Genomic DNA, 24,559 nt, shown 5'->3' with positions numbered 1-24,559 from the left:
TAATTTAGTGGTTCCACACTTCTTTTCACAAAGAAGAGGTCTCAAGTTCCAATTTCCCTTCCTCAAGTCAAAAACAAAAAAGATTGTAAGAAGTCTATGGCCAATGAATTTATTATAAATATGATATAAAAATTTGTTATACCAACCTATTTGGTTTAAAACTTTTTGTACTATTGTTGTTTCAACTTTTCACCGAAGAGAAAGAAATAGAGAAATAAGCTTTGAAAAATAAATGGCTGCCTTGTGTGTCTAAGCCAGCCTTAGTACCCCAAAACACAGCAATAAAAAGATGGAGATTCGAACAATCTGAGCCACATAATATGAAATATTTCCTTACCAAACAATCAAATTTGAACTCCTTTAGCAGAGGTAGATCATATTTCATTAGAGAAACATATTTTAGTGATGAAAAAACTCCCATACATCATTATCCATGACAAGGGTTGGATCAAATTTAAGTCCACAAGTAAATTATGTTGTTGGTTAGGGTTGGTTGAGAGTGCCCTTCACAAGGGTTTGTCTTTAATTTTGTTGAGAACAAGTACAAAGGGCAAAGCTGTTTTTAACAGATGTTTCGTCACTGTTCTCAGAACCAAAAATGAACACTGTTACAATAATAGGTTACCCCACTTGAGCTCTCAGTATGATGATGATGAATGATGTAGCTTTCTATTCTTAGAAACCGTCCTTAACCCCACCACGTGAATTTCAGCTACATTTGAAAATAAGTTATGTCACAACAATCAACTTGATCTTACTCTCACCATCCTTGTTATCAAAATTCATTCCTTAATCAATATGAAAAATCACAATTTACTTAATTTATTGCTATAACTTGTAAAAAAAAAAAATTGTGTCATATATCAATGTGATATTGAAGTTTAATCATTAATGTATCTATACTTCTCTCTCACAACGGTTTTTATCGCAACATTGAATTGAACCAACTTACAAGTTACAACTTAAAAAGTCAAAATTAAGATTTTTTTTTTCAAAATGTCTTTGAAGGGAAATAAATTCCCTTCACATGTCGATGATGGTCGTTGTTTTCAACAAATGCTTGGATAAAACTTGGATGACATCTTGAAAGCTGCAGCGTCTTCAATGACTTGCTCCGGCTTCGATCGCTTCTTGGCCTCTTTCAAGTCGGTGTTGCAACCCCACACCCGAATTGCAAGCCTTCGACACTTGGGAGATGACTGTTGCAAATACGTTTTGTACCAGTTGATAACATCACTCTTCTGGATATTTCCAAGTTCATCTGCTTCCTTCTTCGATAAGTCGAAGATGTATCTGGAAATCAACAACAATTAAATTGGAATGAGCATTAGAATTAGATAGGAAAGGGAAGTGTAATGTGATTGATGTCACTATCGGTTAGCACACTTTTCATTCTTAGACAGCACACGTTATACATTGAAGCACTAAATTTAACACAATCTACGACTGACTATTTAGATCCAAATGTTATCAGGATTCAGTGGATCAAATCAGGTGGACACTGTCATGTAGGACCCAAGCTTTAAATCATATCAATTATGAAAAGTTTAAACACCACGGAGAAAGCATCTAAGCAATGGTGTTCCTATCCACTTAATTCTACACAAATTTGCTCGTTACGCCTCAAAAAGCAAATAGATAATTACACCTACTGCGGAACATTCCTTTCATTGCAGAATAGATGGGATAACATGCTAATCTTTATTTCTTAATAACAAAATAGACAGATCAATTATACAGAAAGAAAACGCACCTTTTATCGACAATCTGATTCCACAGACGATTGGTTTCGTACGAAAGAGATGGATCTTTCTCCAATAGCTTTGCCCTTAATCCATCTTTGTAATTCTCGAAAGAATTTTTGTCAAGTCCTTCCTGCAACATTTACACTTTTTCGGTAACAAAAGATTCTTCTTTATGCAGCAGTAAAGACGTTTTTATAGGAACTTAGCTACAAAACCTTGTAACATGTGAATCAAAATATGAATATTGAGTTCAGATTAATCTGCATAAAAGTATATAGATTTTCATAAGCAAAAAAATGTTCAAAAAAGAATTAAGATGTCAGTGTAGTATTTTTCCATATGATATCCGAGGGCTACATTAATATTGTATTAGTCGTAGAATCTAATACTACAGACCCACACATTGCAATTTGCAAAAATTAAGCTTACGCCTTTATCAAATTTCCGGGGCAGGGTCTAGGTAAAAACACTGGTTACTGATAACACACTACCTCACGATAGAATATTGCTAAGCATGTGATCAACTCAAGTGCCCAAAAGAGTGATTAAAAAGATGGGGAAAAGAATAACAAAGAAAGTTAATATAATTTATAAACTTGAATACTCACCAACAATTCTTCCAGACCATTGATGAAGTTCTCAATTCTCTCTTCCAAATAAACCGGGTTATACTCAGCTGATTGAACACAGAAACAAAATCCAAAAACACGGTATGTTATCCGAGGGCTACATTCTACGACATAACCAAGCTGTTCCTTTGTCCTACAACAAGAATACACATAATCAGATTTGATCATGTCAATGAACAGTGGTGTCAGACTACTCAACCCCCCAACCGCCCAACACACACACAAAACTATCAGCCCAAGCATAGACAATTTCAATACTCTGTTTGTCTTCTTCATTTAAAATATAATTGAACATTGATTTTATCTTTTGCAAGTCTAGATGGAAAGCTTGTCATAGCTTAACAAGAGTATCGAGCAAAACCACCCTCCACAAGGTCACACTTATGGGTAACACAATATTTATTACTTTTAGTTTCAGTATTCACCTTAGCTGATTAAACAATGGTTCTTCCACAATTTCATCGAACAGATCAACCAGTGTTTTCAGTCTAACAGAATCCATCCCCATGTCCTGCTCAATTTGAAAATAAAGCTGCAATGCAGAACCAAATCAATTTATTGCTAAAAATATAGAAATAAAGCATTTGTATTAAACTCTAACTGGTAAATGTGAAACTATTCATTACCTCGATCACTGAGTTCTTTTCCATCTTGTTCTTCACAGTAACATCTCTAACAAGGTTAGCACTTGCAGGAAGACAGATAACATATTCTTTGTGTCTCATTTCATATGGGAGTGCTTGTGCCAGAAAAACTTCTCTAAACTTATTTGCAATGCTAATTGCTTCTTCTTCTAACAAATTTCCATGGCAGAGGCCCTCGACGTATAGCTGTACAAATGAGAATGCTCATAAATGTTCATCCAACATTGTTCTTTTGGAAATCTCAAAGAAAAGAATACCAACAAAATAAATTACAAGATGAAAATCGTTTGTAACAAAAATAATGTAGCAATTAATTGCTCCAGTGGAAAATATTATGGGAAATTATATGCAAATCTTTATTTAGTTCAAACTACAGAAATGATATGAAAAAAAAATTGTCCTCAATAATGGTGTATTACAAGTCTGTGTAGCGTACAATTAGGAATGTATAGTATGCTACATCTTACTATACCTGTGAACGAAGCTCGGGAATAAATGAAATCAGATCAGCAACAGATAACTGATCTAACAACTGAAGCTTCTCATTGGCATCATAGAAACTCTGACATAAAACTTGCAATCTCAAATATGATGAATGACTCAGAGGCTTCATGTTGGTATTCTTCAATGCTCTCTTCATATCTTCTCTAATGACCTATTAAATTCAGAGGATTAGTTTGCTATAGTAAGCCACCAGGAACTTTTGGCTGAAGTTCAGCAAAAAAGGACGTAAAATCTGAACTGAGTAATTGAAAACAAATAAACATTTAAGAAATGCAAAGTTACATTGCATATACCTTGAATCGATCATCAGTTGGCAAGAAACTTTTGGCTGTTGCAAGAAGTTTGGATAACAGAACTGGAAGTTTGTTGTTGAAACCATAGACCTTCAACTCTAACTTATCACTTAGAACAGATACAGAAGTTTCCAACTTGGCAATACTGGCCTGCACAGAAAGAAAAAAAAAATATTCGGTATTCCTATCAAGAACAGACAATGAACATTTGCAATACAAAAAAGTTGAACAACCGGGTGAATTCCCTACTAGAAGAAAGTATTTTAAGTAACAAATCAAGCATGTCAGCACAAAAGAAAAAGTCTTTGAAAATCTTATAAAGACCCTGAACATTTTTATTTGGAGTTGAATACTAGAAGATAGGATAGATTAAGTGGGAAGAGTATAAATTTTACTTTTAAGCTTTATCATAAAATTTACACACTCCCTTTGCAGCTTTGACATGGAGATTAAAATTAAAAATATATGAAAAATGAGATAAAGTGGTTCATAAGTTTTGGCAATACAGAACAAATCATAGATATTGAAGAGCACACAGCTCCATCTCAAACAACATGAAGACAAATTTATTAAATTGTTTAGTTAAGAATTCTAGGTTGACAATAGTTCTAGAAGCAAGTCAATTCAATCTCTCTGCCAAACAGCTGACAGCAGATTGAATAAGAAACATGTGTCCATAGAATCAGATTTGAAATGATGCTAGCATAACCAATCACTGGTATTACTATTACACATAAAAGTTAAGCTACTAACCTGATATACAAGTTCATTTAGCTCATCTTTGAGGAGGTGAATAAATAGTTCGGTCAAAACACAATTCTTTATGTTGTCATATCCACCCTTCAAGTTGATACGGAAATATGTATTTGCACGAGGAAGTTTGAAAGTGTCATCAAGCTTATACCAGAACTTCATCAATGGATCATCAAGTATACATCTTGGAGAAGCATTTGCAGTACTGTTGGACGCATTATCGGCATGGATGGAAAAATTAGAAGGAATGAACTCATTCTTTGAAGGAAGATGTAATGAAACATCGATTTCAGGAGGATCCCTCCATAAGTCCATCAAGGAAGATGAAATATCTTCCTCGACGTACCGCGATCCAAACCAAGGTTCAAATTGACAACCTGGTAAAAGTAGAACCAAAAAGTTAACATTATGCAGCTCAAACCATTTGGATACTAAAAGCTTCCAGCATTGTTTGTTTAGATGAAGAATGCATTTTATTTCATCTTAAGGTTGAAGGGATTTACCTTCTGACTTGAAGGATTTTGATACCACATCAATCCTCATGTTTTCAGGTTTGAAGAAACCAATAACATATTTTAACAAGTCCTCATCCCATGTATTGTAGACATAGTCTCCATAGATTACATGCTCTGTAGGATAACGTAGTAAATTCTCTGCAATGAAAAGGTTTCATTATGGTTAACAAAAAATGAGTACAAATTTCCCAAAACTATAAAACCATAACACTCAAACACCTATAAACACTTCATAATGCCAATATAAATAATATGCTAAATGAAATCATTCTTCAAAATATAGAGGCAATATACATGTAGGAGAGTTAGCACCTTCTTATACCCACAAAGATTAAATAATTCTCATAGTCCAAGAAACCAAGAGAGGCCAAATACAATATACCAACTGTGAGTTATGGTATGATAGATGAGCAAGAGTGTCATTAAGACCCTAAATCAATTATAAGGGAAATAAAAACATAAATAAACAAAGAGGAAACTTGAAAACCAAACAAAGAGTACCTGCAAGTTCTGAGGCATAATCATCCTGGGGCTGCTCTTCGGCGAATCTAAAATCCATGTTTCCAATATCCTGGAGTTCCTTAAATATCCATTCTTGTGGAGAAACTTGACGCAATAACTTGAGGTACTGATAAACAAAGCCAATAATTTCGAATATCTGTAGAAATGGAACCAGTTTTAGAAAATAAAACTTAAGAACCATTGGTATAGCACATAAAAGTTTTCAATTAAAAAAAAAAAATTCCTTAAAGATGTGTTTCCCAGTGAAAAAATGAATGCAAGATTCAATAATTTTTATCCAAATTCCTCTAGAAAGCAAAGAAAAAAAAGTGAGATTTTCTTTAAAATAAGCATATTACTGAGTATAATTTTCAAATCAACTCCATAAGTAATCAAAGAAAATACCTTCTCCAAGCCAGAGTCAGTGAGGTGAATTGACATCCCAAAAATATAAGCTATTGACGAATGGTGCATGCCTTCATCCCCAACACCAGCAGATAGAGATGTTGCCCATCCTTTAGCTTTAAGAAAGAAAAGCAAACTTCCTCGACCCTCTGAAACCCCATGACTTAAGAATTTAGAATCAATACTCAAACAAACACCATCAATAGTCAAACAAACACCATGGACAATGAAAGGCTAAATAGCAATAAATGGGTTTACTCATCAATGTAAACTACTTGGAAAAAGAAAATAAAGATAAAATAATTAAATTTAATTTAATTCCTTCTTCAAATGGCAGTATCATGACCATCTCTTGATAGCAAAGTTGCCTTTTGCATGGAATGCTTTCATTCATTAGGACCAGAAAAGTGCGAGGGCACTAAAAAGTTTGCAACTCAAGAACTCATGAACCAGCGGCAACGATGAGTAGAGCTATGGATTGGCTTATGTACAAATCTTGAATAGCCAAACGGTATATATATATATATATATATATATATATATGAAAAATTGTTCAATCCAAAATGAAATTTCAAAAAGAAAAAGGACATAGAAATAGGTTGGATAAATAAAATTCATAGTTTCTTTCTTATTATAAATTATTTAGAATTTGAATAAAAGCAAAATTAGAAAAATTTGATAAAAATAAAAATCAAAAACTTTTTCTTTGAACTTAATGAATGAATTGACTGCAAATATATGTATTTATAATATTTATAAGAAACAGAACAACTATATTCATATAGATAAAAATTAAAAAAGAAAAATAGTGTAAGAGCATAACCCTCAAAATGAAGCAAACAAAACAAACGAAAAAAAAAAAAGAAGATAAAGTAAAGCCCGAACACCAACTCAATTACAATAACCTCCAATACTGTTAAAAAAAATGAGTTAAAAAGAAAACTAAATGATTTCGAATTTATAACATGCATCAGCCCAAAATTTTTCCCATATAGAATTATAATGAAACTTCTAAAATACTAGAGAAAGGTCAGAAAAACACAAGACAAACGTCCAGTATAGTCAAAAACAGAATAATAACATTAGATTTAGAGAACCACTGAAAGGTATCAAGAATATGGTAACTACATATCCAATAAAATAATTATGTCAATAGCTATGTATCAAAATGGACTCTCTTACCATGCCCGAGGACATGAGCTATATAATCTTGGGGTTTCTTCATATACTCTTTATGAAGACATGGCAACGTCCATGTTAAGTCCAGGATATGAACATCTTTAACAGCTTCTAGCCGATATAGTTTTCCTGATTTCCAGAAGGGAACTTCCACTTTGAACTCCAAATTTACAGGGTGACCTTTTTTAACATTACCAAATAGCTCCAGCACCCATTCCTCAAGGACATCAAGAGATTCTGCAGATATTATATAATATATCAACATCAGCTGAAAATTTTCGGTCCGTAATAAATACATACAAAACATAAAAACAAAGGATTGTATAACTTAACAAGTGTAAACATCAACAATCGTTAAACCAACAATACAAAGAATCATTCCCTGTACAGAAGAAGAATTGTTATTTCGTAAGAGACTGAAATGCATGTGTGGAAGATAGAACTTTGAATACTACATTTGCAGAACTGAAACTGAAAACTATATTACCAAAAAGAAAAATTCCAACTCCTTGGAAGGTTGGAATTTTGACAACTATTATGAACAGTTCAAACATCCTAATGCAGACAACTCATAAACAACATTTATTCCATCACAAGATTACAACACTCCCAGACCATGATCAATAATAACAAGAAACCATGTAACCTAAATAGCATGAAGAAAATGACAAGTGCACCACAAATATATAGGGAATTAGTACTGCACCTCCACCAATGACAACTAGCTTCATCAATCCACCATGGTAATAATCATTGTACAGCTGCAATATGTGTGTCCGCAAGTCAACTCCCTTCTCCATGGCATCGACAAGGCTCTTCTTATTACCTAACAATAAAAACAATAGTATCTTTAGACAAACACATATCCTTTTAAGAATAAAACAAAACATACAGATTTAAACATACCCCAAAAAAATCTGTTAAAAGGATGACCACTGGTTGATGTATGGCACTGAAGTTGTTGAAGGCGGCAAGCATCATTTTGTAAAACCTGGTTAAACTCTGTTCCATTTTGTTTAACAATGTGGCATTTATTCAGCAGCAGAAATACATCAGCATTTTTGCTGTTATGCTTGACTCCTTATTTTTTTTAGGAAAATAAAAATGAGGAAGTACACTAGGATAAGATTAGCAAGTACCAGAATCTACAGCCTGCACTTCTCGTTCCATTGCTTCCATTTTCACTAAAGGTGAAACAAAGAACTGAGAAAACCTGATGAAACAACGTTACAAATAACTGTGAAACCGACCTCTTGATTTGAATTTCAAACAAAGAAACTCCACATCTGGAAATGCAAAATGTGCAGAACGAGAATCACTGTAAGAAACTATAGGGCCATTCAAAGTTAATATCCACAGAGCTATCACCTTCATTTTGTAGAATGTATCAGTGATAATGATGCAACAGAAATTATGAGAGGCAGAGCCAGCATAAAAATTTATTATAATCCAATGATAATATTGAAATGATTAATTCTTGGGAATTTGAAACTCGTTATTGATTACTTGCTTTCTAATTCCAAAGTTTTCTGCTCAACTATCCTTCATCTCCAAATATGATTCAGTTCTTTTAGTCTTTGGATTGGAAACGAAATGCCAGAATGTAAAATCATTTAACCTCAAATAAGACCACATTCATATTAATCTATCAGCAAAGAAAACAATGCAATGCTTATAGGGCCCGTTTGGTACGCAGGATTGGACTGAAAAGGATTGGACTGGACTGGACAAGATTGGATTATGCTGAAAGTAATCCTGTGTTTGGTTTAAGAATGGACTGGACTATTTTATTTATTTACTTTTAGAAAAAAAAAACTTAAATTAAATAAAAATATATAATAATAAATTAAAATTAAAATATATAATAATAAATAAATATAAATAAATAATTCGTCAAAAAAAAATAATATATCATAATAATTAAGAATACATCATAAATATATAATAAAATATTTTGTCATATTTTTTATTTAATAAATAATAAAACTAGTAAAATAAAAATACTTGAATAATATAAAATTGTTTATCTTAAACACTAATTTAATCACTAATTTAATATAAATATTAATTTTTTAAAATATTTATATAAATTTTTTAGTAATTTAAAGATAATATATAATTTTATTGTCATATTTTTTTCTTAGAATCAATTTAAGTAACTATTATTTAATTAATAATATTCTAAATTTTAAAAACTTATGTATAATAATTCAAAATTATACATTTTCACTAATTTTAATGAATAAGTTTTTGATAAAAAAATATATAAATAAATGTGTGATAATTATTTCCTTTAAATTCTTATTAAATTTAAAATATATTAATAAAATTTAAATTAAAAAAACGATTAAAAAAATCTCACTTGCATGGGATTATTTATCCCACCCTGCTGGATGGGATAAATAATCCCAGACAGATAAGGTTAACTGGATTAGTTATCCAGACTTCTAACATGCCCAAACACTGGATTGGACAAATTAGCCTGTCTAATCCAATCCAGTCCTGCGTACCAAACGGACCCATAAGGGAAGAGGGAGATAAAAAAGGTGAAAGGAAAAAAAATACTTTGCTAGCAATAGCCAGATGGGAAATCAGCATTTTACCTTCTCAAAGCACCCTTAAGGAACTCCCGTTTCACTTCGAAATGGTAGCAGGTGTGCTCTGTTTCTGTGTATGCATTTGATGCCCCTCCATGCTTGGACAGGTAACTATCATACTAGCAAAAGAAAGAGTCAATCTAGTAGCCATTATTCAAAAGATATTGGACAAGGAATTTAAAAAAAAAAAAGAAATTAAAGAGGGATAATAATTGTGTACCACATGAATCTACAAAGCCATTTATGCCTAAATAATAATATCACCTCGCTAAGATGAAAAATAAAAGAGACCTTCATCTTCATGAATAGTGAGAATCACATTTCTCATCACTACTATGACTTAAGCATCGAAATATGGAGAAAGAAAAAAAAAATCAACTCTAATCATTCCCTTTTTCCTTTAAAAAAATATAGTTAAAAGTAAGCTGAAATGATAAACAGACCTCGTTCTCATCAGGAAATTCCGTACTCCCCATGAACAGCATATGTTCTGCAGTATATACAATTTGTCAGAATATCTATGCACGTCATTATTTAAAAGTACTGCATATATTTGTTATTCTCCTCTCTTTGCAATTGCTCCTCTGTTAGGCCTTGATATTAGTCTCAAAAGTATACTTGATTAGGATTATGATAGCTGAGTTTTCAGGTCTTTAGTGGCTGTGATGAAATGCTTTTAAGTGAGCTGTCCTAATAGTCCTACCAGGTGTTAGTTAAAAAAATCTGTTGGGGTGAGTTAGTATAAATAGAGAGGCTGATTAATTGTTAAGAATTAAGAATTTATTTGCACAAAAAGAGTAAAACTTACTCATGGAGGTATCCAAATGTCTTGAAAAGCTTGGAAAGTTTGCAATTATTTTGTGATATCAATGAACAACCTATACTCTAATTCTTTCAAGAACTGAATTGGTACTATAGTGTATCATCCTCTTCCCCAAAAACAAAACAAAAAAAAAAACACACAAAATAAAAAAAGAGCTAACCAAGAAAGTGTGCAAGCCCTTGCGCATCAACAGGGTCGGAGAAGCTGCCCATTCCTACACACATAGCAGCAGCGGCCTGTACAAAACATTACTCAGCCCCATTACCAAATCAAATGAATACTGGTAGGTAATAATAAGCATGGTAAAGTAGGTAGGTGTAAAGCAAATGCGCAATGCTTTGATGAAAGCACCATAAACTCTTCAAATGTTTAGATACAAATCAATGTACATGATAGCTGTTTATTTCTGGTAATAAGAAATGAACCTTTGGGTTGTTGCTGCAAAATTCTTATCCAATAAAACTAACATTCGAAGCTGGTTAGGAGCAAAGAGTACATTGGAAACCCAACTTCTCAATTAAAAGCCAGTGCAACTAAGCAAATGTACTGAAGGTTTATCAAGATTTGAATACTTCTTCAACGTCAAATTGGTATAGCTGCAAGATTTCTAATCCCAAAAGAGATATATATATATATATATATATATAGAGAGAGAGAGAGAGAGAGAGAGAAACAAAAAACCTTCTTAGTCTGAGAAGCTCCTCCATTTCCTTTCCCATTCTCACATTCATCATCTTCTTCGTCATCTTCATCGTCGTCCTCGTCCTCTTCGTCTTCACTGTCCTCGGTTTCTTCTCCATCACAGTCATCTTCTTCACAATCCATTGCTTCTGCTTCATTGTTATCGGGAGGCCCATCTGGATAGATCTCTGGATCGTGAACAAGCAATGCAGAGAGGCCATTTTCGAGCTTGATAACTCTGTACAACCGGCTATCGTTGGGAGACTTTATGACAATATCGTCAGAGGAGAAGGTACAGCGACCTGTAGCCATTGTTGTACGGCGGGGAAGAGAGGGACAGAGAAGAGTACTTGTCTTTGGAGAAGTATGAGTTCGTCGAGTGCTAAGGTAATGAAATTTGATTATTCTTTTCTTCGAGGGTTGTTTGCAGAAGAGTGAAGACGACGCTTTTAGCGGCTTTAGAAGTTTGGCGAAAACGACGTGTCGTTTAATCGTTTGTGACCAATTAAACGACAGGTCGTTTCTAGCACGGTGAGACGTAAAGAAAGAAGAAAGATAAGAAAAGAGAGACCTGTTGGTCTGAGTCTGAGAGTGAGCCATGGATGTTTCACGGTGGATTCTGGAGTATCTCATTCGAAGCCCTGACAATGATAGATTACCCACGAGAGCCCTCTCGGTTTTGCCCATTCCCAACCACGACTTGCGTTGGAAGAAGATTCTGCTCCTTCGGACCATTGAGTGCGACGTTTCAGACGCTTTGGTCACCGAATCCATTCTCCAAAATCTGGAATTAGTGGAGGCGTTGGACTCCAGGCAAGAAGAAGGCGCGGCCACCGCCATTGTGGAGTCTATGAAAGCTGCTTATTGTGCTGTGGCTTTGGAGTGTACGGTGAAGTTTTTGGTGAGCGGTGGTGGAAAGCCTGGTGAGAAATATTTGAACGCAATTGACCGGATTTGGAGAGGGAGAGTTTGTCAATTGGAGAGGTCTGGGAAGAAGAGTAATTTGTTAACGGTGGATTTGAAGAGGTGTTGGGATGAGGTTGAGAAGGCGGTTTGGGACGATGGTGTATGTAAGAAGCTTTTGGGTATGAATACTCGGAATGAGGCTGTGAGATTGGTTTTGGAGTATTTGAAAGAGGCTTGGGCGTTAATGGGTCCTTCGTTTGTGGAGTGGGCAGCAAAATTGAGCACCTACGAGAGAGGTCTGGCGCGTTCGGGAGCGGTGGAGGGTTCAGAGAATGAACACGAAGTGTATAGAGTGGTCGAAATGCGTGAACCGGTGGCTTCGAAGTTAGCCAATCCTGGTGGAGGGTTGAGTGTTAGCGGTATGCTTGAATTGGCAACTGAGCTCAGGGCCCGGGAAGATGTGATGGAACCGGGTAATGATCAGGTTTGCGATAAAGATGTGGATTTTGCTGTTACTTTCCATGATTCTAGACCTTCCACGGTTGTTAAAGGTACCATTTTTCTCATTTTTATCTTCAAAGAGATATGGATTTGCATGCTTGTAGAGAAACTTACAAACAAGTGTCTGAAGAAATGTTTGAGAGAAATCCTTTGAATGAAAGATAAAATTGCTTAGCTATAGAAAAAACTGAGAGTAGACTGAGCTTCCATACATTTTGAGCTTTTGTATTCGTACAACTTCTCTTGGAATATACAACGCTCTTTTAACTGAAAACCTATAACAACATAGCAGACATTTCCACAAATTTAGGCAACTGTCAAACTAACATAGCAGATTCCAAAACTGAAACAGATAAACTCCACTTCAGCGGGATGTTTAATTTTGACCTTGTTTTGGTCTTCTGTTGTTTCTTACAAATCTTTCTATGATAGAAGCTGCATGTGTGGAGTGGAGGCTTTAATGTTTTTATCTTTCTTGCAAATTGTTAGGATTTATTCTTCTATGCTTGAGATTTTGTATATCAAATGTAGGTTTTGTTTTGCAATTGTTTATGGTTACATTACAGAAATTCAGAGGGAAAAGGTGGTGACCAGAAACAAGCAAGTTGTTTTCAATAAAAGGCGTAGAGGACCAGTCAGGATTAGTGAAGTTGAGGATTTAGACACAAATGAATCCGAAAATTGTAACTCTATCCCAACCCCTGAAGTCAATAGAGTACAAGAAACACTTAAATCTAGTACTCAGGAATTACGAGCGCTCGTGACAGACCCACTTCCTGAAGCATTACAAGTGGCTGAAGGTGTAGCTTCAGACTTGGCAACAAAGAATGTGAGCCATGAGCACCCTGTAGAAAGCCAGAAAGAAACCGAAGCAGATGCAGCAACAAATGCATCTGTTGAACAAAGCACCAGACATGTTCAGTCTAGTGATGCTAATCTTGATAAGCCATCCTGTAGTCATCAGGATAATGGTACTCAACCCAGCTTGATGGCTCGCAATAGTACTGCCCACACATACGAGGTACTTCTTTCAACTCATTGTTTACTATAGTGCATACTGGAAATATGGTTCAAACCAACTAATAATGTAGTGAATGTGACATAAAATCCTCTTCAGATTGCTTTATTTTGCACAAAAATCTTGTTTATAATTTTCAGTTTATCCCCTCTTACAGTATATTGTTTTAGTTGATTTATATGTGTCTTAAGTTAGAATGAATAATACCAAGCAGATAACTTCTATCACGGGTTATGCGCATGTCAATCTCTGATTGAAGTGTATCTTAATTAGTCCCCCCTGTTGACTCTCATATGATGGATGGTAACAGTTATGAACAGAATGTTATGTGCTAAATGGATCTAACAAAAATTTGTGTTGATGTTTCTGTTGAATTTAGCTTCCCTTCCTTTTTCACTTGTTTGTTCATATGAACGCAAGATCAGGTTTCCTTCACAAATTTCATATAATCTCTTAAAACCTTGTGTCTTCTTCTTGTTTGCAGTGGGATGATTCGATTGATGATGACCCTGATACATCGGTCAAAAGGAGCAAACTTCACCTACCTAGCCCGAAGATAAAGGTTGTTTCTCCACTGAAGAAGTATGCACCTACAAAAATTTTAAAGAGAAGAAAAGTTAAGAGGTGGTCACTGCTGGAGGAAGACACTCTAAGGGATGGCGTGAATAAGTTAGTCCTTTTTAGATCTTTCGTATGCATTAGTATACCTTTTAACTGCTGCTTGTTGATACTTGTGGAAATGTCTTTCCAGCCTTTACCAATTTTCTGCACAAAGTTTCTTTGTGAATTCATAATTAATCAAATTAAAAGCAAAATGTAGGTTCTTCCATAAAATTTAAGTAAAAAGTAGGATGCAATATGTTGTTTTATAATTGATGTTTTCTCATGAAGGTACGGTAGGGGAAATTGGAAACTTATCCTTAATAGCTACAGTGATATATTTGAAGAGAGAACAGAGGTAAACTTGTGAACTTGTATATTTTGGTTTGTGTGTTATATATTCCTAACTAATCAAAGGTTTGAGGATTTTGTATAGGTGGATTTGAAGGACAAATGGAGAAATATGACTCGATAATGACACTACTGAGGGACATGGAAACAGAGGCATATCTACTGTCTAACCTCCTTTTCACTCATTTAATCTAATATGGCAATGGTATTGACACCCCTGAACAAGCCAAGTTTGATATGTTGCTTTAGTAAAGGCTTCTCTTGGATAGTTAGTTACTTTCTTATATGATTGTACCATGTTCACCCTATATAGATAGATAGCACAGTATATGTAGTTGTATTTTATTCTGCAGGTCTACTTTTTTTAGGTTCAACTTACATTTCAGCAGCGGCAGCCTTATACAATGCAATTAGGGTTAAATGGAAGTTGATTGTTACTGAGTACTCTTTCTTCAATTAATCATTGATTTAAGATTTTTTATTTTTAGTGCAGATTTTGTGTGCATGTATTTTACTCTAAATAAAAGTCTAAAAGTTAAATTATATATTATTATTTTTTCTAGAAAAGAGTAAAGACCAATTTCATCTCCAATTTACGGCTTGTTTCACTTGTTTTTGCACTATATTTTAATTTAGTGTGAATTAGTAATTACATAGAAATGAAAAAATAACATTGTGTAATAATTAATTATTAAAAATGATAATTTGGTAATTGCATACATTCTATTATCATGGATATTGTGAGAATTTTGTAAATATCTAATTATTTAATTATTATATAATTATTTGGACCCATTGTCTATTTTTTTTTAAAAAAAAAAAAAAATATCAAATCATAGCACAATCTCATCTCAAAACTTGTAGAGAAAAAATCATTTTACACTTTATTATTTATATTTTTTACCACATAAAAAAAATTAATATTTTTTTCATATTTTTTTTTCTTTTAGAATTAGAAGCAAAATCATGGTATAAACTAATTTTGTAAAAAAAAAAAATTATTTTAAAGCTTTGTCGATTTTTTTAATTTTGTATGGGTTGTTGTGGGTTTTTGGTATATATATTTTGTTATAAGTATATTTTTGTTTTGTTGTATGATATATTATTATGCTTAAATTATATTTATTTTTTATTTACTACATATAATAGTGGTATATAATTATGTTTGCATAATACAAATATTTTAATGTAGGTATATAATTTTATTGGCATATATTATTTATTTTAAATAATATTTATTTAGTTTTTATTTTATTATATACAATAGTTGTATATAATTTTGTTGTCATGATATATATAGTTTAATTGTGGTATATAATTTGGTTAGTATAGTATATACAGTAGAACCTCTATTTAAGAATACTCTAGTCAAGAATAACCTCTAATTTGTTATAAAAAAATTAAGTCCCAATTTGGGCCAGTTATAAATAAGAATAACCTCTAAATTGTAATTAGTTATACATTTTTGAAGTCCCGTATTAACAAAGTATACCTCTATATAAGAATAATTACATCTTAATAAAATATATACATATGTTTTGTAAATTTATTTACATAAAATTAATACTTTTATTTCAAATTGTAATATATTTTATTAACATTATATTTACTCTAAAATAATTCTATTATAATATAGTATTAATAATTATTTATTGTTATTATTATTACATTGATATTTTTTGGTATTTTAATTTTTTTTCTAGTGTAACTCCATTTAGTAATAACCTCTCAATTAGAATATAATTTGCTTGGTCCCAAGTGTATTCTTGAATAGAGGTTCTACTGTATATATATATATATATATATATTAGTAATATGTTTTTTTTATTATTATTAGAGTATGCATATTTTGGTGAATGATATATGTATTTTTTGTTATACGGTAGATTATTTTTTGAAAATGATATTTAAGTTTTATTTTCTATTGTACCTTTATTGTCACGACTTATAATTTTATTAGCATGCTATAATTATTTTAATTTTTATTTGTTGTTATTACATATATTTCTATTGTAATTTTGTAAAGTGTACTTTTTTGTCATATGGTATATAAGTTTTATTGTATAGTATATCATTTTATTTTAGATCGCGCATGTTTAGTTTTTATTTTATTATATACAAAGGTAGCATATAATTTTGTTCGTATGATATAATTATTTTATGATTGTATATAATTTTATAATGTGGTATATACAATTTTTTTAATAATATTATATTATTTTGTTGTATAGTATATATTTTTTGTTGTGCATAGTATATCATTTATTTAAGATGATATTTAGTTTCTATTTAATTATATATGATGATTGTATATAAATTTTTTGGTATGGTATGCATATTTTAATAATGGTATATATATAATTTTATTAGCGTGATATATATATATATATATTTTAGTATTAATATATTAGTTTTAGTATTGTTATAATTTTTTTGTAGTATATAATTTTATTACTACAGTATATTAATCTTTAATGATACGATATATTAAATATTATAATATATTTATTCATTTTTGTTACCATATATTAATATGCAATACTTAAAAATTTATATAACTTAGTTTAATTATTATATAATATTTTTTTAAAAAATAATATGTATTAAATATATTTTTATAATTTTTATTAGCTAATTTATTATATTTTACTATTTTGCTACATTTAAAAAAAATAAACATTTACTCACTTAGGTGACATTTGGTAACATTTTTGTTTTTAAATTTTTTAATCACAAAAATAAAAATAAAATTTTTGTTTTTAAAATTTTATTTTTGAAAAACAAAATTGTATTCTATAACCACTTTTATTTTTTAATTTTAAAAATAAAAAACAAAAATGTGTTTTGTAAAGTTTATTTTTATTTTCATTTGTTGATTTTATTTAAGTCGAGTCTAAAGCCAGGTCCGAGATCGGGACAGGGGGTAGGCCTAAGTCTAGGGTCGGGTTCGGTTTCTAAGGTCTAAGTTAGGGTCAGAATTCAAAATATTGATTAAAAAGATTGTTTAAAATAAAATTTGAAAGTATTTTTTTAAAAAAAAATAAAAAATTTAGATTATTAATTAAAAATTACAAAGTAAAAACAGTTTTATAGAACATGATTTTAGAAAATATATTTACTTTTCTAATTTTAAAAACAAAAACTTAATTAAAAAAGTATTACAAACGCACCTTTAATTTTTACATCATCCCATATTATTAAAAAAAAAATTAGAACTATTTTACATCTCACCCATATTATTATTAAATACTTTTCCTCGGTTCTCTTGACCTAAGATTAGATTATAACCTTATTATCTACAGCCAGAGAGAAAAGATTAACCTTATTATCTATATAGCTAGTTAAACACTTACGTAACTAAATTTTTCCACAAAAGTTGGGAAGGCCCTTTTGGATTTTATAACTCCATTCAATACCAAGATTTTTCAAATCACAAAAATACAGAACTTAAAAAGAGAAAATTAACACACAAAAGTGAAATAAACTTAATACTACACTTTGAATTAATCTTTTCTTTTACTTAGGCACATTGAGACAAAGATTCAATCGTATCAACTTGATCTGTACAGTGTTTGACAATTGACCAAGAGCAACTATATATGCTCATTAGTTTTTCACATCACCAAACAACTTCATTACAACAACAGCACAAAATGGCTGGTAATAAGCTTAATGTAGTACCACTCTTTCAAGTGATGACAGTAGTGGTGGTGTGTATGTTGGCCGAGGCTCCTGGTCGAGCAGAAGCTGCGACCAACATAACATGCGAGCAGGTGACAAACTGGCTGACACCGTGCATAAGCTACGGTGTGTTCGGGGGAACAGTTTCCCCCGAGTGCTGCCAAGGGATTAAAGATCTAATTGCTGCCAAGAGAACAAAAGATGACATGAGGGCATCTTGTAGTTGCATCCAGAAAGGTGCAGCTATGATCCCCGGGATCGATTATGATCGGATTAACAATATTCCTACTTTATGTGGCACTTCTTGTCATTACAAAGTCTATCCTTCCACCGATTGCTCTAAGTAAGTTTGTACAATCTGTTAAGTTTAGTTGATAAAATAAAATTAATTGGTAATGAGTGAGCGAGTGACTATAATTTTATACCGAACACTTTATTACTCGTTACTTTTTAGTAACATTTTAAACTACCACAAAATAGTATTAACTCTTTTATGTTTGTGAATTGATCATTTGCAGGGTGGTTTGATGAATTAGCTTGCATTAATATCATATCTGGGAGATAGAGTTATCAGCTCAAATCTAGTCTTTTTATGAATAAGAAATCAGAAAGTTGTAGAATTATTGTACATGAAGTGCAATGATAATTTGTGGTTTGAATTCCAAATAATTAATACTAAAGTTGTTATCATCTATTGTCTCCTACCCTATCCCACTTAGCTATGGTATTATCAGCTTTGCCATTTTGGTTTTTATAGGTAGGTACTTGATCCTATTCCTACATAGTACATACATACATGAAATAACTAATAATAAGCAAAACATGCATGAAATAATAAGCAGAAATTGGACAAGTTTCTGTTAATTCATTTATGTTTAGTAAATGAAGCATGAATTAATTAATCTGAACCTTGATTATGTTGCCGAGCATCTTCAGACAACACTTATACTTATCAAAAGTTAACACATCATTTTAAAATATATTTTTTTTTATTTTCTTTTTTATACACATAAAATTTGATAACTTTTCATATAAAAATTACTCCAATGATTGACAACTCTAAAAGTTGCTCACCATAGTTCCACATATCACCAATTTTAAATGATTAAATTTTAGATTTATTTGTACTGTAGGTCCTTAAACTATACATGTTTTGGCAAGTTGATCTCTGAACTTTATTTTTTAATAAATTAGTCCCTAAACTATATAAATTTTGACAAGTTGGTCCTCAAATTTTATTTTTTGGCAAATTGGTCCCCAAACTTTTATTTTCATGAAAGCATAAAGTCCATGGTATTTTATTTATTTATTTTTATATTAATTTTAAATAGTTTTACATTGATATAATATTAAATTAAATAATTTTTTTAACATTATGTGTATATTATTTTTTAAATATGACAAAATAAGAAGAAAAGAAATATTGAAAAGACTTAATAATAATATTATTATTTTCTTATAAACTATTGAAATAAATTATATTTTAAATTTATTTTTAACTTATGCTTTGTGACGAACTCATGAAATTTACAAAATTTAAATAATTAATAAATATATAACAATTAAAAAATTATTAAAATTATAAAACTACATATTCATAAATAAATAATAAAATATATTATAAATGCTAAAATTTAAAAATGTAAGGGGGATAGAATTCTCTCTAGCCATTATATGAATCTGTTAGTGTGTATACTCTTTTTTCAAATTAATAATTTATATGAATAAAGCATATTTTAAATATTTTCTCAAAAAAATTAAATATTATAATTATACAGTATATATTATATGAGTACTTAAAAAATATAAATATAATTATTTTTATCAAAGTATTAAAATTAAAAAAAAAAAATTATTTGAATTTTTAACACACACAAAAATAAAGTATGTATAATAAATAAAAATTAATAAAAATATCAATATTTAATAGTGGGGACTTAATGTTGCTAAAGAAGTAAAAGTTTAGAGATCAATTTACCAAAAAATAAAGTTTGGGGACCAACTTACCAAAACTTATGTAATTTGGGGACCAATTTGCTCAAAAAATAAAATTTGGAGACCAGCTTACCAAAATTTATATAATTTAGGGACCTGCAGTAGAAAAAAGCCTAAATTTTATTAAATACTATAAAATAATACCATAAAATAATTTTTTTTTTGAAAAAAATAAATAAAGTAATGTTACATGGCTGTTGCCAAATATAGACAATAATGTTGATAAAATTGCATTAAAAATGATGACCAAATTACATATATGGCAAAAATAATTGCATGAGTAACCCGCATTGGAGATGCTCTAATGTAACTCATATGTCAAATTTGCAATTTAGAAGTTGGGAAGCGACAGATAGGGTGTATGTTTTATGTTTATTTCATGGGATAATTTTATAAAGGATAAATACTATTTTGGACCCTGTGTTTTGTAAAAGTTATTAATTGGACCCCCTGTTTTGTTAAATGACAAAATAGACCATATATTTTCTAAAATGGTAAAAATAGGACCCTAAGCTCAATTTTCAATAATTTTATTTTTTAATATAACCAACTTCAAGGCAGTTTTTAACACGAACAGATACAGATCATGTAACCAGTTTTGTTATAACATCTCTAGATCATATTATTATTAAGTTTTATTTTGACAAAAAATTATTTCAGGGTCTTATTTGTACAATTTTGAAAAATACAGGGTTTATTTTATCATTTAACAAAACAGAGGGTTGTTGGTATATATATTTTGTTGTACAGTATATTTCTATTTTGTTGTACGATATATTATTATTCTTAGATGATATTTATTTTTTATTTTACTATGTATAGTAGTGGTATATAATTATGTTCTCATAATACAAATATTTTAATGTAATTATATAATTTTATTGGCATGTTATATACATTTAATTATTATTTTTTTTATATTTTAATTGTATAATATACTATTTATTTTAAATAGTATTTATCTAGTTTCTATTTTATTATATACAAAGGTAGTATATAATTTTGTTGTCATGATATATAGAATTTTATTGTGGTATATAATTTGGTTAGTATATAGTATATAGTATATATATATATTAGTAATACACTTTTTTTCATTATTGTTAGTATATAAGTTTTAGTGAATAATATTACTTTTTGTTATACGGCATATTTTTTGTTATGCGCTATATCATTTTTTAAAAATGATTTTTATGTTCTATTTTTTATTGTACTTTTGTTGTCGCGATATATAATTTTATTAGCATGTTATATATATTTTTATTTTTATTTATTGTTATTTTATATATATTTCTATTATAACTTTGTAAGGTATATGTTTTTTGTTATATGGTATAAAAGTTTTACTGTATAGTATATCATTTTATTTTAGATCGCGCATGTTTAGTTTTTATTTTGTTATATATAAAGGTGGTATATAATTTTATTAGTATGGTATTATTATTTTATAGTTGTATATAATTTCGTAATATAGTATATATAATTTTTTTAATAATATTATATTATATTATTTTATTTTTTATTGTAGGTATATATTTTGTTGTATGGTATACATTTTTTTGTTGTGTATAGTAAATTATTTATTTAAGATGATATTTAATTTCTATGTTATTATATATGATGATTATATATAAATGTTTTGGTATATATATTTATTTTAGTATTAATATATTAGTTTTAGTATTATTATAATTTTTTGTGGTATATAATTTTATTACTATAATATATTAATCTTTAATGATATAATATATCAAATATTATAATATATTTATTTATTTTTATTATAATATATTCATATGCAATACTTAAAAAAATTATATAATTTAATTTAATTATTATATAATATTTTTTTAAAAAAAAATTAATATATATTAAATGTATTTTTATAATTTTTATTAGCTAATTTATTATATTTTGTCATTTTGTTAAATTGATTGAAAAAAATCACTTAGTTTCAAAATTTAGAATCATTTTACATTTATCCCATATTATTATTAAAGACTTTTCTTCGGTTGTCTTGGCCTAAGATTATATTAACCTTATTATCTTCAGCCAAAAAAAAAGAGAGAGAGATTAACCTTATTATCTGTAACTATGTATAGCTAGCTAAACACTTACGTAACTAATTTTTTCCACAAAAGTGGGGAAGACCCTTTTGGATTTTATAACTCCATTCAATATCAAGAATTTTCAAATCACAAAAGTACAAAACTTAAAAAGAGAAAATTAACACAAAAATGAAATAAATCTAATACCACACTTTGAATTAATCTTATCTTTTAATTAGGCACCTTGAGACAAAGATTCAATGGTATCAACTTGACTTGTATAGTGTTTGACAATTGACCAAGATCAACTATATATGCTCATTAGTTTTTCACATCACCAAACAACTTCATTATAACAACAACACAAAATGGCTGGTAATAAGCTCAATGTAGTACCACTCTTTCAGGTGATGACACTAGTGGTGGTGTTGATGTTGGCCGAGGCTCCTGACCGAGCAGAAGCTGAGGCCAGCATAACATGCGAGCAGGTGACAAACTGGCTGACACCGTGCATCAGCTACGGTGTTTTCGGGGGAACAGTTTCCCCCGAATGCTGTCAAGGGATTAAAGATCTAAATGCTGCTTACTATACGAAAGATGACATAAGGGCAGCTTGTAGTTGCGTCCAGCAAGGTGCAGCTATGATCCCCGGGATCGATTATGATCGGATTAACAATATAGCTACTTTATGTGGCACTTCTTGCCCTTACAAAGTCTATCCTTCCACTGATTGCTCTAAGTAAGTTGGTACAATCTTTTATGTTTAGTTGACAAAACAAAGTACTATTTTTTCGTAACATTTTAAACTACCATAAAATAGTACTAACTCTTTTATGGTTGTGAATTGATCATTTGCAGGGTGGTTTGATGAATTAGCTTGCATTAATATCATATCTGGGAGCCAGAGTTATCAACTCAAGTCTAGTCTTTTTATGAATAAGAAATCAGAAAGTTGTAGAAGTATTGTACATGAAGTGCAATGATAATTTGTGCTTTGAGTTCCAAATAAATAAAACTAAAGTTGTTACCATCTATTGTCTCCTATCTTAGCCCACTTAGCTATGGTATTATCAGCTTTGCCATTTTGGTTTTTATAGCTAGGTACTTGATCCTATTCCTACATAGTACATACATACATGCCTCTGGATGTTTTCTAATCACTTTGAAAAACAGATATTTTGGCTACCTCTCTATTTCGCCAAGGAGCATAGTAGAACAGGCATGAAATAATAAGCGAAAATTGGACCAGTTTCTGTTTAATCGTTTATGACTACTAAATTGAACATGAATTAATTATGAGCATTGCTATTAAGGATTAGTGGTGTCTAACACATGTGGATTTACAATTAGCTAGCGATTTAAAAGTTTATATTAACTTATATAGGATTCGATTATATTAGTTAGACAAATAGCAATATAATATATAAGAAAGTGTTAAGTATTGTTAGATGCATTTGACCTCTTAGGCATGAAGAACAGCAAGTAATGAAAGAAGAAGAAACAGATCAAAGGCAGAGAAAGACAGAGAAAGATGAGAGAGAGAAAGACAACTCTTCATTGATTTAGAATTGAATACAAGAGTGTTTATATAAGAGTACAACAAACACTAACAACCATAACAAACCAATGACAGCTGTCTAACCACCAAACCGAAATAAGTAACAGAAAACTAACTATCCCTAACACACCCCCTCAAACTTAGCATTGGTGGAATCACCAATGGTGAGTTTGCATCTGAAATTAGAGAATAGTTGGCTTGAGATTGGTTTGGTTAGGCCATCAGCAATCTGATCAAAGGCTGGAACATGTTTAACTTGAACCATTTGCTGAACAATTTTCTCTCTGACAAAGTATAGATCCAATTCTATATGCTTTGTTCGAGCATGTAAAACTGGATTAGCAGTGAGGAGAATGGTGCTTAAGTTGTCACACCACACAGTTGGGACTTTGGGAAGCACGATGTGCAACTCTGTGAACAAGGAATGAAGCCATGTGAGTTCGGTTACAGTGTGAGCTAAGCTTCGAAACTCAGCTTCTGTGCTGCTGCGGGAGACAGTGTGCTGCTTTTTACACTGCCAGGCAATAAGATTGTTGCCAAAATAAATGGCAAAACCAGATGTCGATCGCCTGTCATCAGGGTCCGTGGCCCAGTCGGCATCACAAAAGGCAGTAAGCTCATAGTGTGGTGGT

The 24,559-nt window shown here is 30.7% G+C and overlaps 4 protein-coding genes across 4 annotated transcripts; 3 read left to right on the top strand and 1 right to left on the bottom strand.

Annotated features, from left to right (window-relative positions):
- Positions 1–799: 799 nt before the first annotated feature.
- Positions 800–13,198, bottom strand: LOC115720980 (nardilysin-like). The gene is made up of 19 exons (XM_030650205.2): positions 11,270–13,198; positions 10,749–10,824; positions 10,209–10,255; positions 9,772–9,884; positions 8,308–8,381; positions 8,075–8,170; positions 7,875–7,994; positions 7,172–7,405; positions 5,990–6,138; positions 5,585–5,741; positions 5,072–5,221; positions 4,569–4,945; positions 3,816–3,965; positions 3,491–3,673; positions 3,001–3,204; positions 2,800–2,906; positions 2,354–2,507; positions 1,754–1,875; positions 800–1,293 (listed from the first exon to the last, which is right to left on the bottom strand). Exons 1-19 carry the CDS (start codon positions 12,107–12,109, stop codon positions 1,050–1,052), a joined length of 3,597 nt encoding a protein of 1,198 aa, XP_030506065.2. The 5' UTR covers positions 12,110–13,198; the 3' UTR covers positions 800–1,049.
- LOC115720981 (uncharacterized) lies at positions 12,120–15,137 on the top strand. The gene is made up of 5 exons (XM_061109427.1): positions 12,120–12,796; positions 13,208–13,697; positions 14,179–14,363; positions 14,586–14,652; positions 14,731–15,137. Exons 1-5 carry the CDS (start codon positions 12,120–12,122, stop codon positions 14,767–14,769), a joined length of 1,458 nt encoding a protein of 485 aa, XP_060965410.1. The 3' UTR covers positions 14,770–15,137.
- Positions 15,138–18,254: 3,117 nt separating this feature from the next.
- LOC115720837 (non-specific lipid-transfer protein 1-like) lies at positions 18,255–19,016 on the top strand. Its single transcript, XM_030650025.2, has 2 exons — positions 18,255–18,669; positions 18,845–19,016. The coding sequence occupies exons 1-2, from the start codon at positions 18,299–18,301 to the stop codon at positions 18,852–18,854; spliced, it is 381 nt and encodes a 126-aa protein (XP_030505885.2). The 5' UTR covers positions 18,255–18,298; the 3' UTR covers positions 18,855–19,016.
- A 3,681-nt stretch (positions 19,017–22,697) lies between these two features.
- LOC115718794 (non-specific lipid-transfer protein 1) lies at positions 22,698–23,399 on the top strand. The gene is made up of 2 exons (XM_030647619.2): positions 22,698–23,108; positions 23,228–23,399. The coding sequence occupies exons 1-2, from the start codon at positions 22,738–22,740 to the stop codon at positions 23,235–23,237; spliced, it is 381 nt and encodes a 126-aa protein (XP_030503479.2). The 5' UTR covers positions 22,698–22,737; the 3' UTR covers positions 23,238–23,399.
- The last annotated feature ends 1,160 nt before the right edge of the window (positions 23,400–24,559 follow it).

The sequence above is a fragment of the Cannabis sativa genome, chromosome 2, assembly GCF_029168945.1.
Source record: "Cannabis sativa cultivar Pink pepper isolate KNU-18-1 chromosome 2, ASM2916894v1, whole genome shotgun sequence".
Classification (NCBI taxonomy): Eukaryota; Viridiplantae; Streptophyta; class Magnoliopsida; order Rosales; family Cannabaceae; genus Cannabis; species Cannabis sativa.
The sequence above is the reverse complement of the archived record's forward strand: the minus strand, read 5'-3'. Positions and strand labels throughout refer to the sequence as shown.

Excerpts from the sequence above, each read along its gene's own strand:
- LOC115720980 (XM_030650205.2), bottom strand. The coding sequence starts at position 12,109 with ATGGCGGTGGCCGCGCCTTCTTCTTGCCTGGAGTCCAACGCCTCCACT. Across the intron at positions 2,907-3,000 it reads AAAAGAACTCAGTGATCGAG|CTTTATTTTCAAATTGAGCA; the intron begins GTAATGAATAGT and ends TCTGCATTGCAG. Across the intron at positions 1,294-1,753 it reads AATCAGATTGTCGATAAAAG|ATACATCTTCGACTTATCGA; the intron begins GTGCGTTTTCTT and ends GTTGATTTCCAG.
- LOC115720981 (XM_061109427.1), top strand. The coding sequence starts at position 12,120 with ATGAAAGCTGCTTATTGTGCTGTGGCTTTGGAGTGTACGGTGAAGTTT. Across the intron at positions 13,698-14,178 it reads GTACTGCCCACACATACGAG|TGGGATGATTCGATTGATGA; the intron begins GTACTTCTTTCA and ends TCTTGTTTGCAG. Across the intron at positions 14,364-14,585 it reads CTAAGGGATGGCGTGAATAA|GTACGGTAGGGGAAATTGGA; the intron begins GTTAGTCCTTTT and ends TTTCTCATGAAG.
- LOC115720837 (XM_030650025.2), top strand. The coding sequence starts at position 18,299 with ATGGCTGGTAATAAGCTTAATGTAGTACCACTCTTTCAAGTGATGACA.
- LOC115718794 (XM_030647619.2), top strand. The coding sequence starts at position 22,738 with ATGGCTGGTAATAAGCTCAATGTAGTACCACTCTTTCAGGTGATGACA.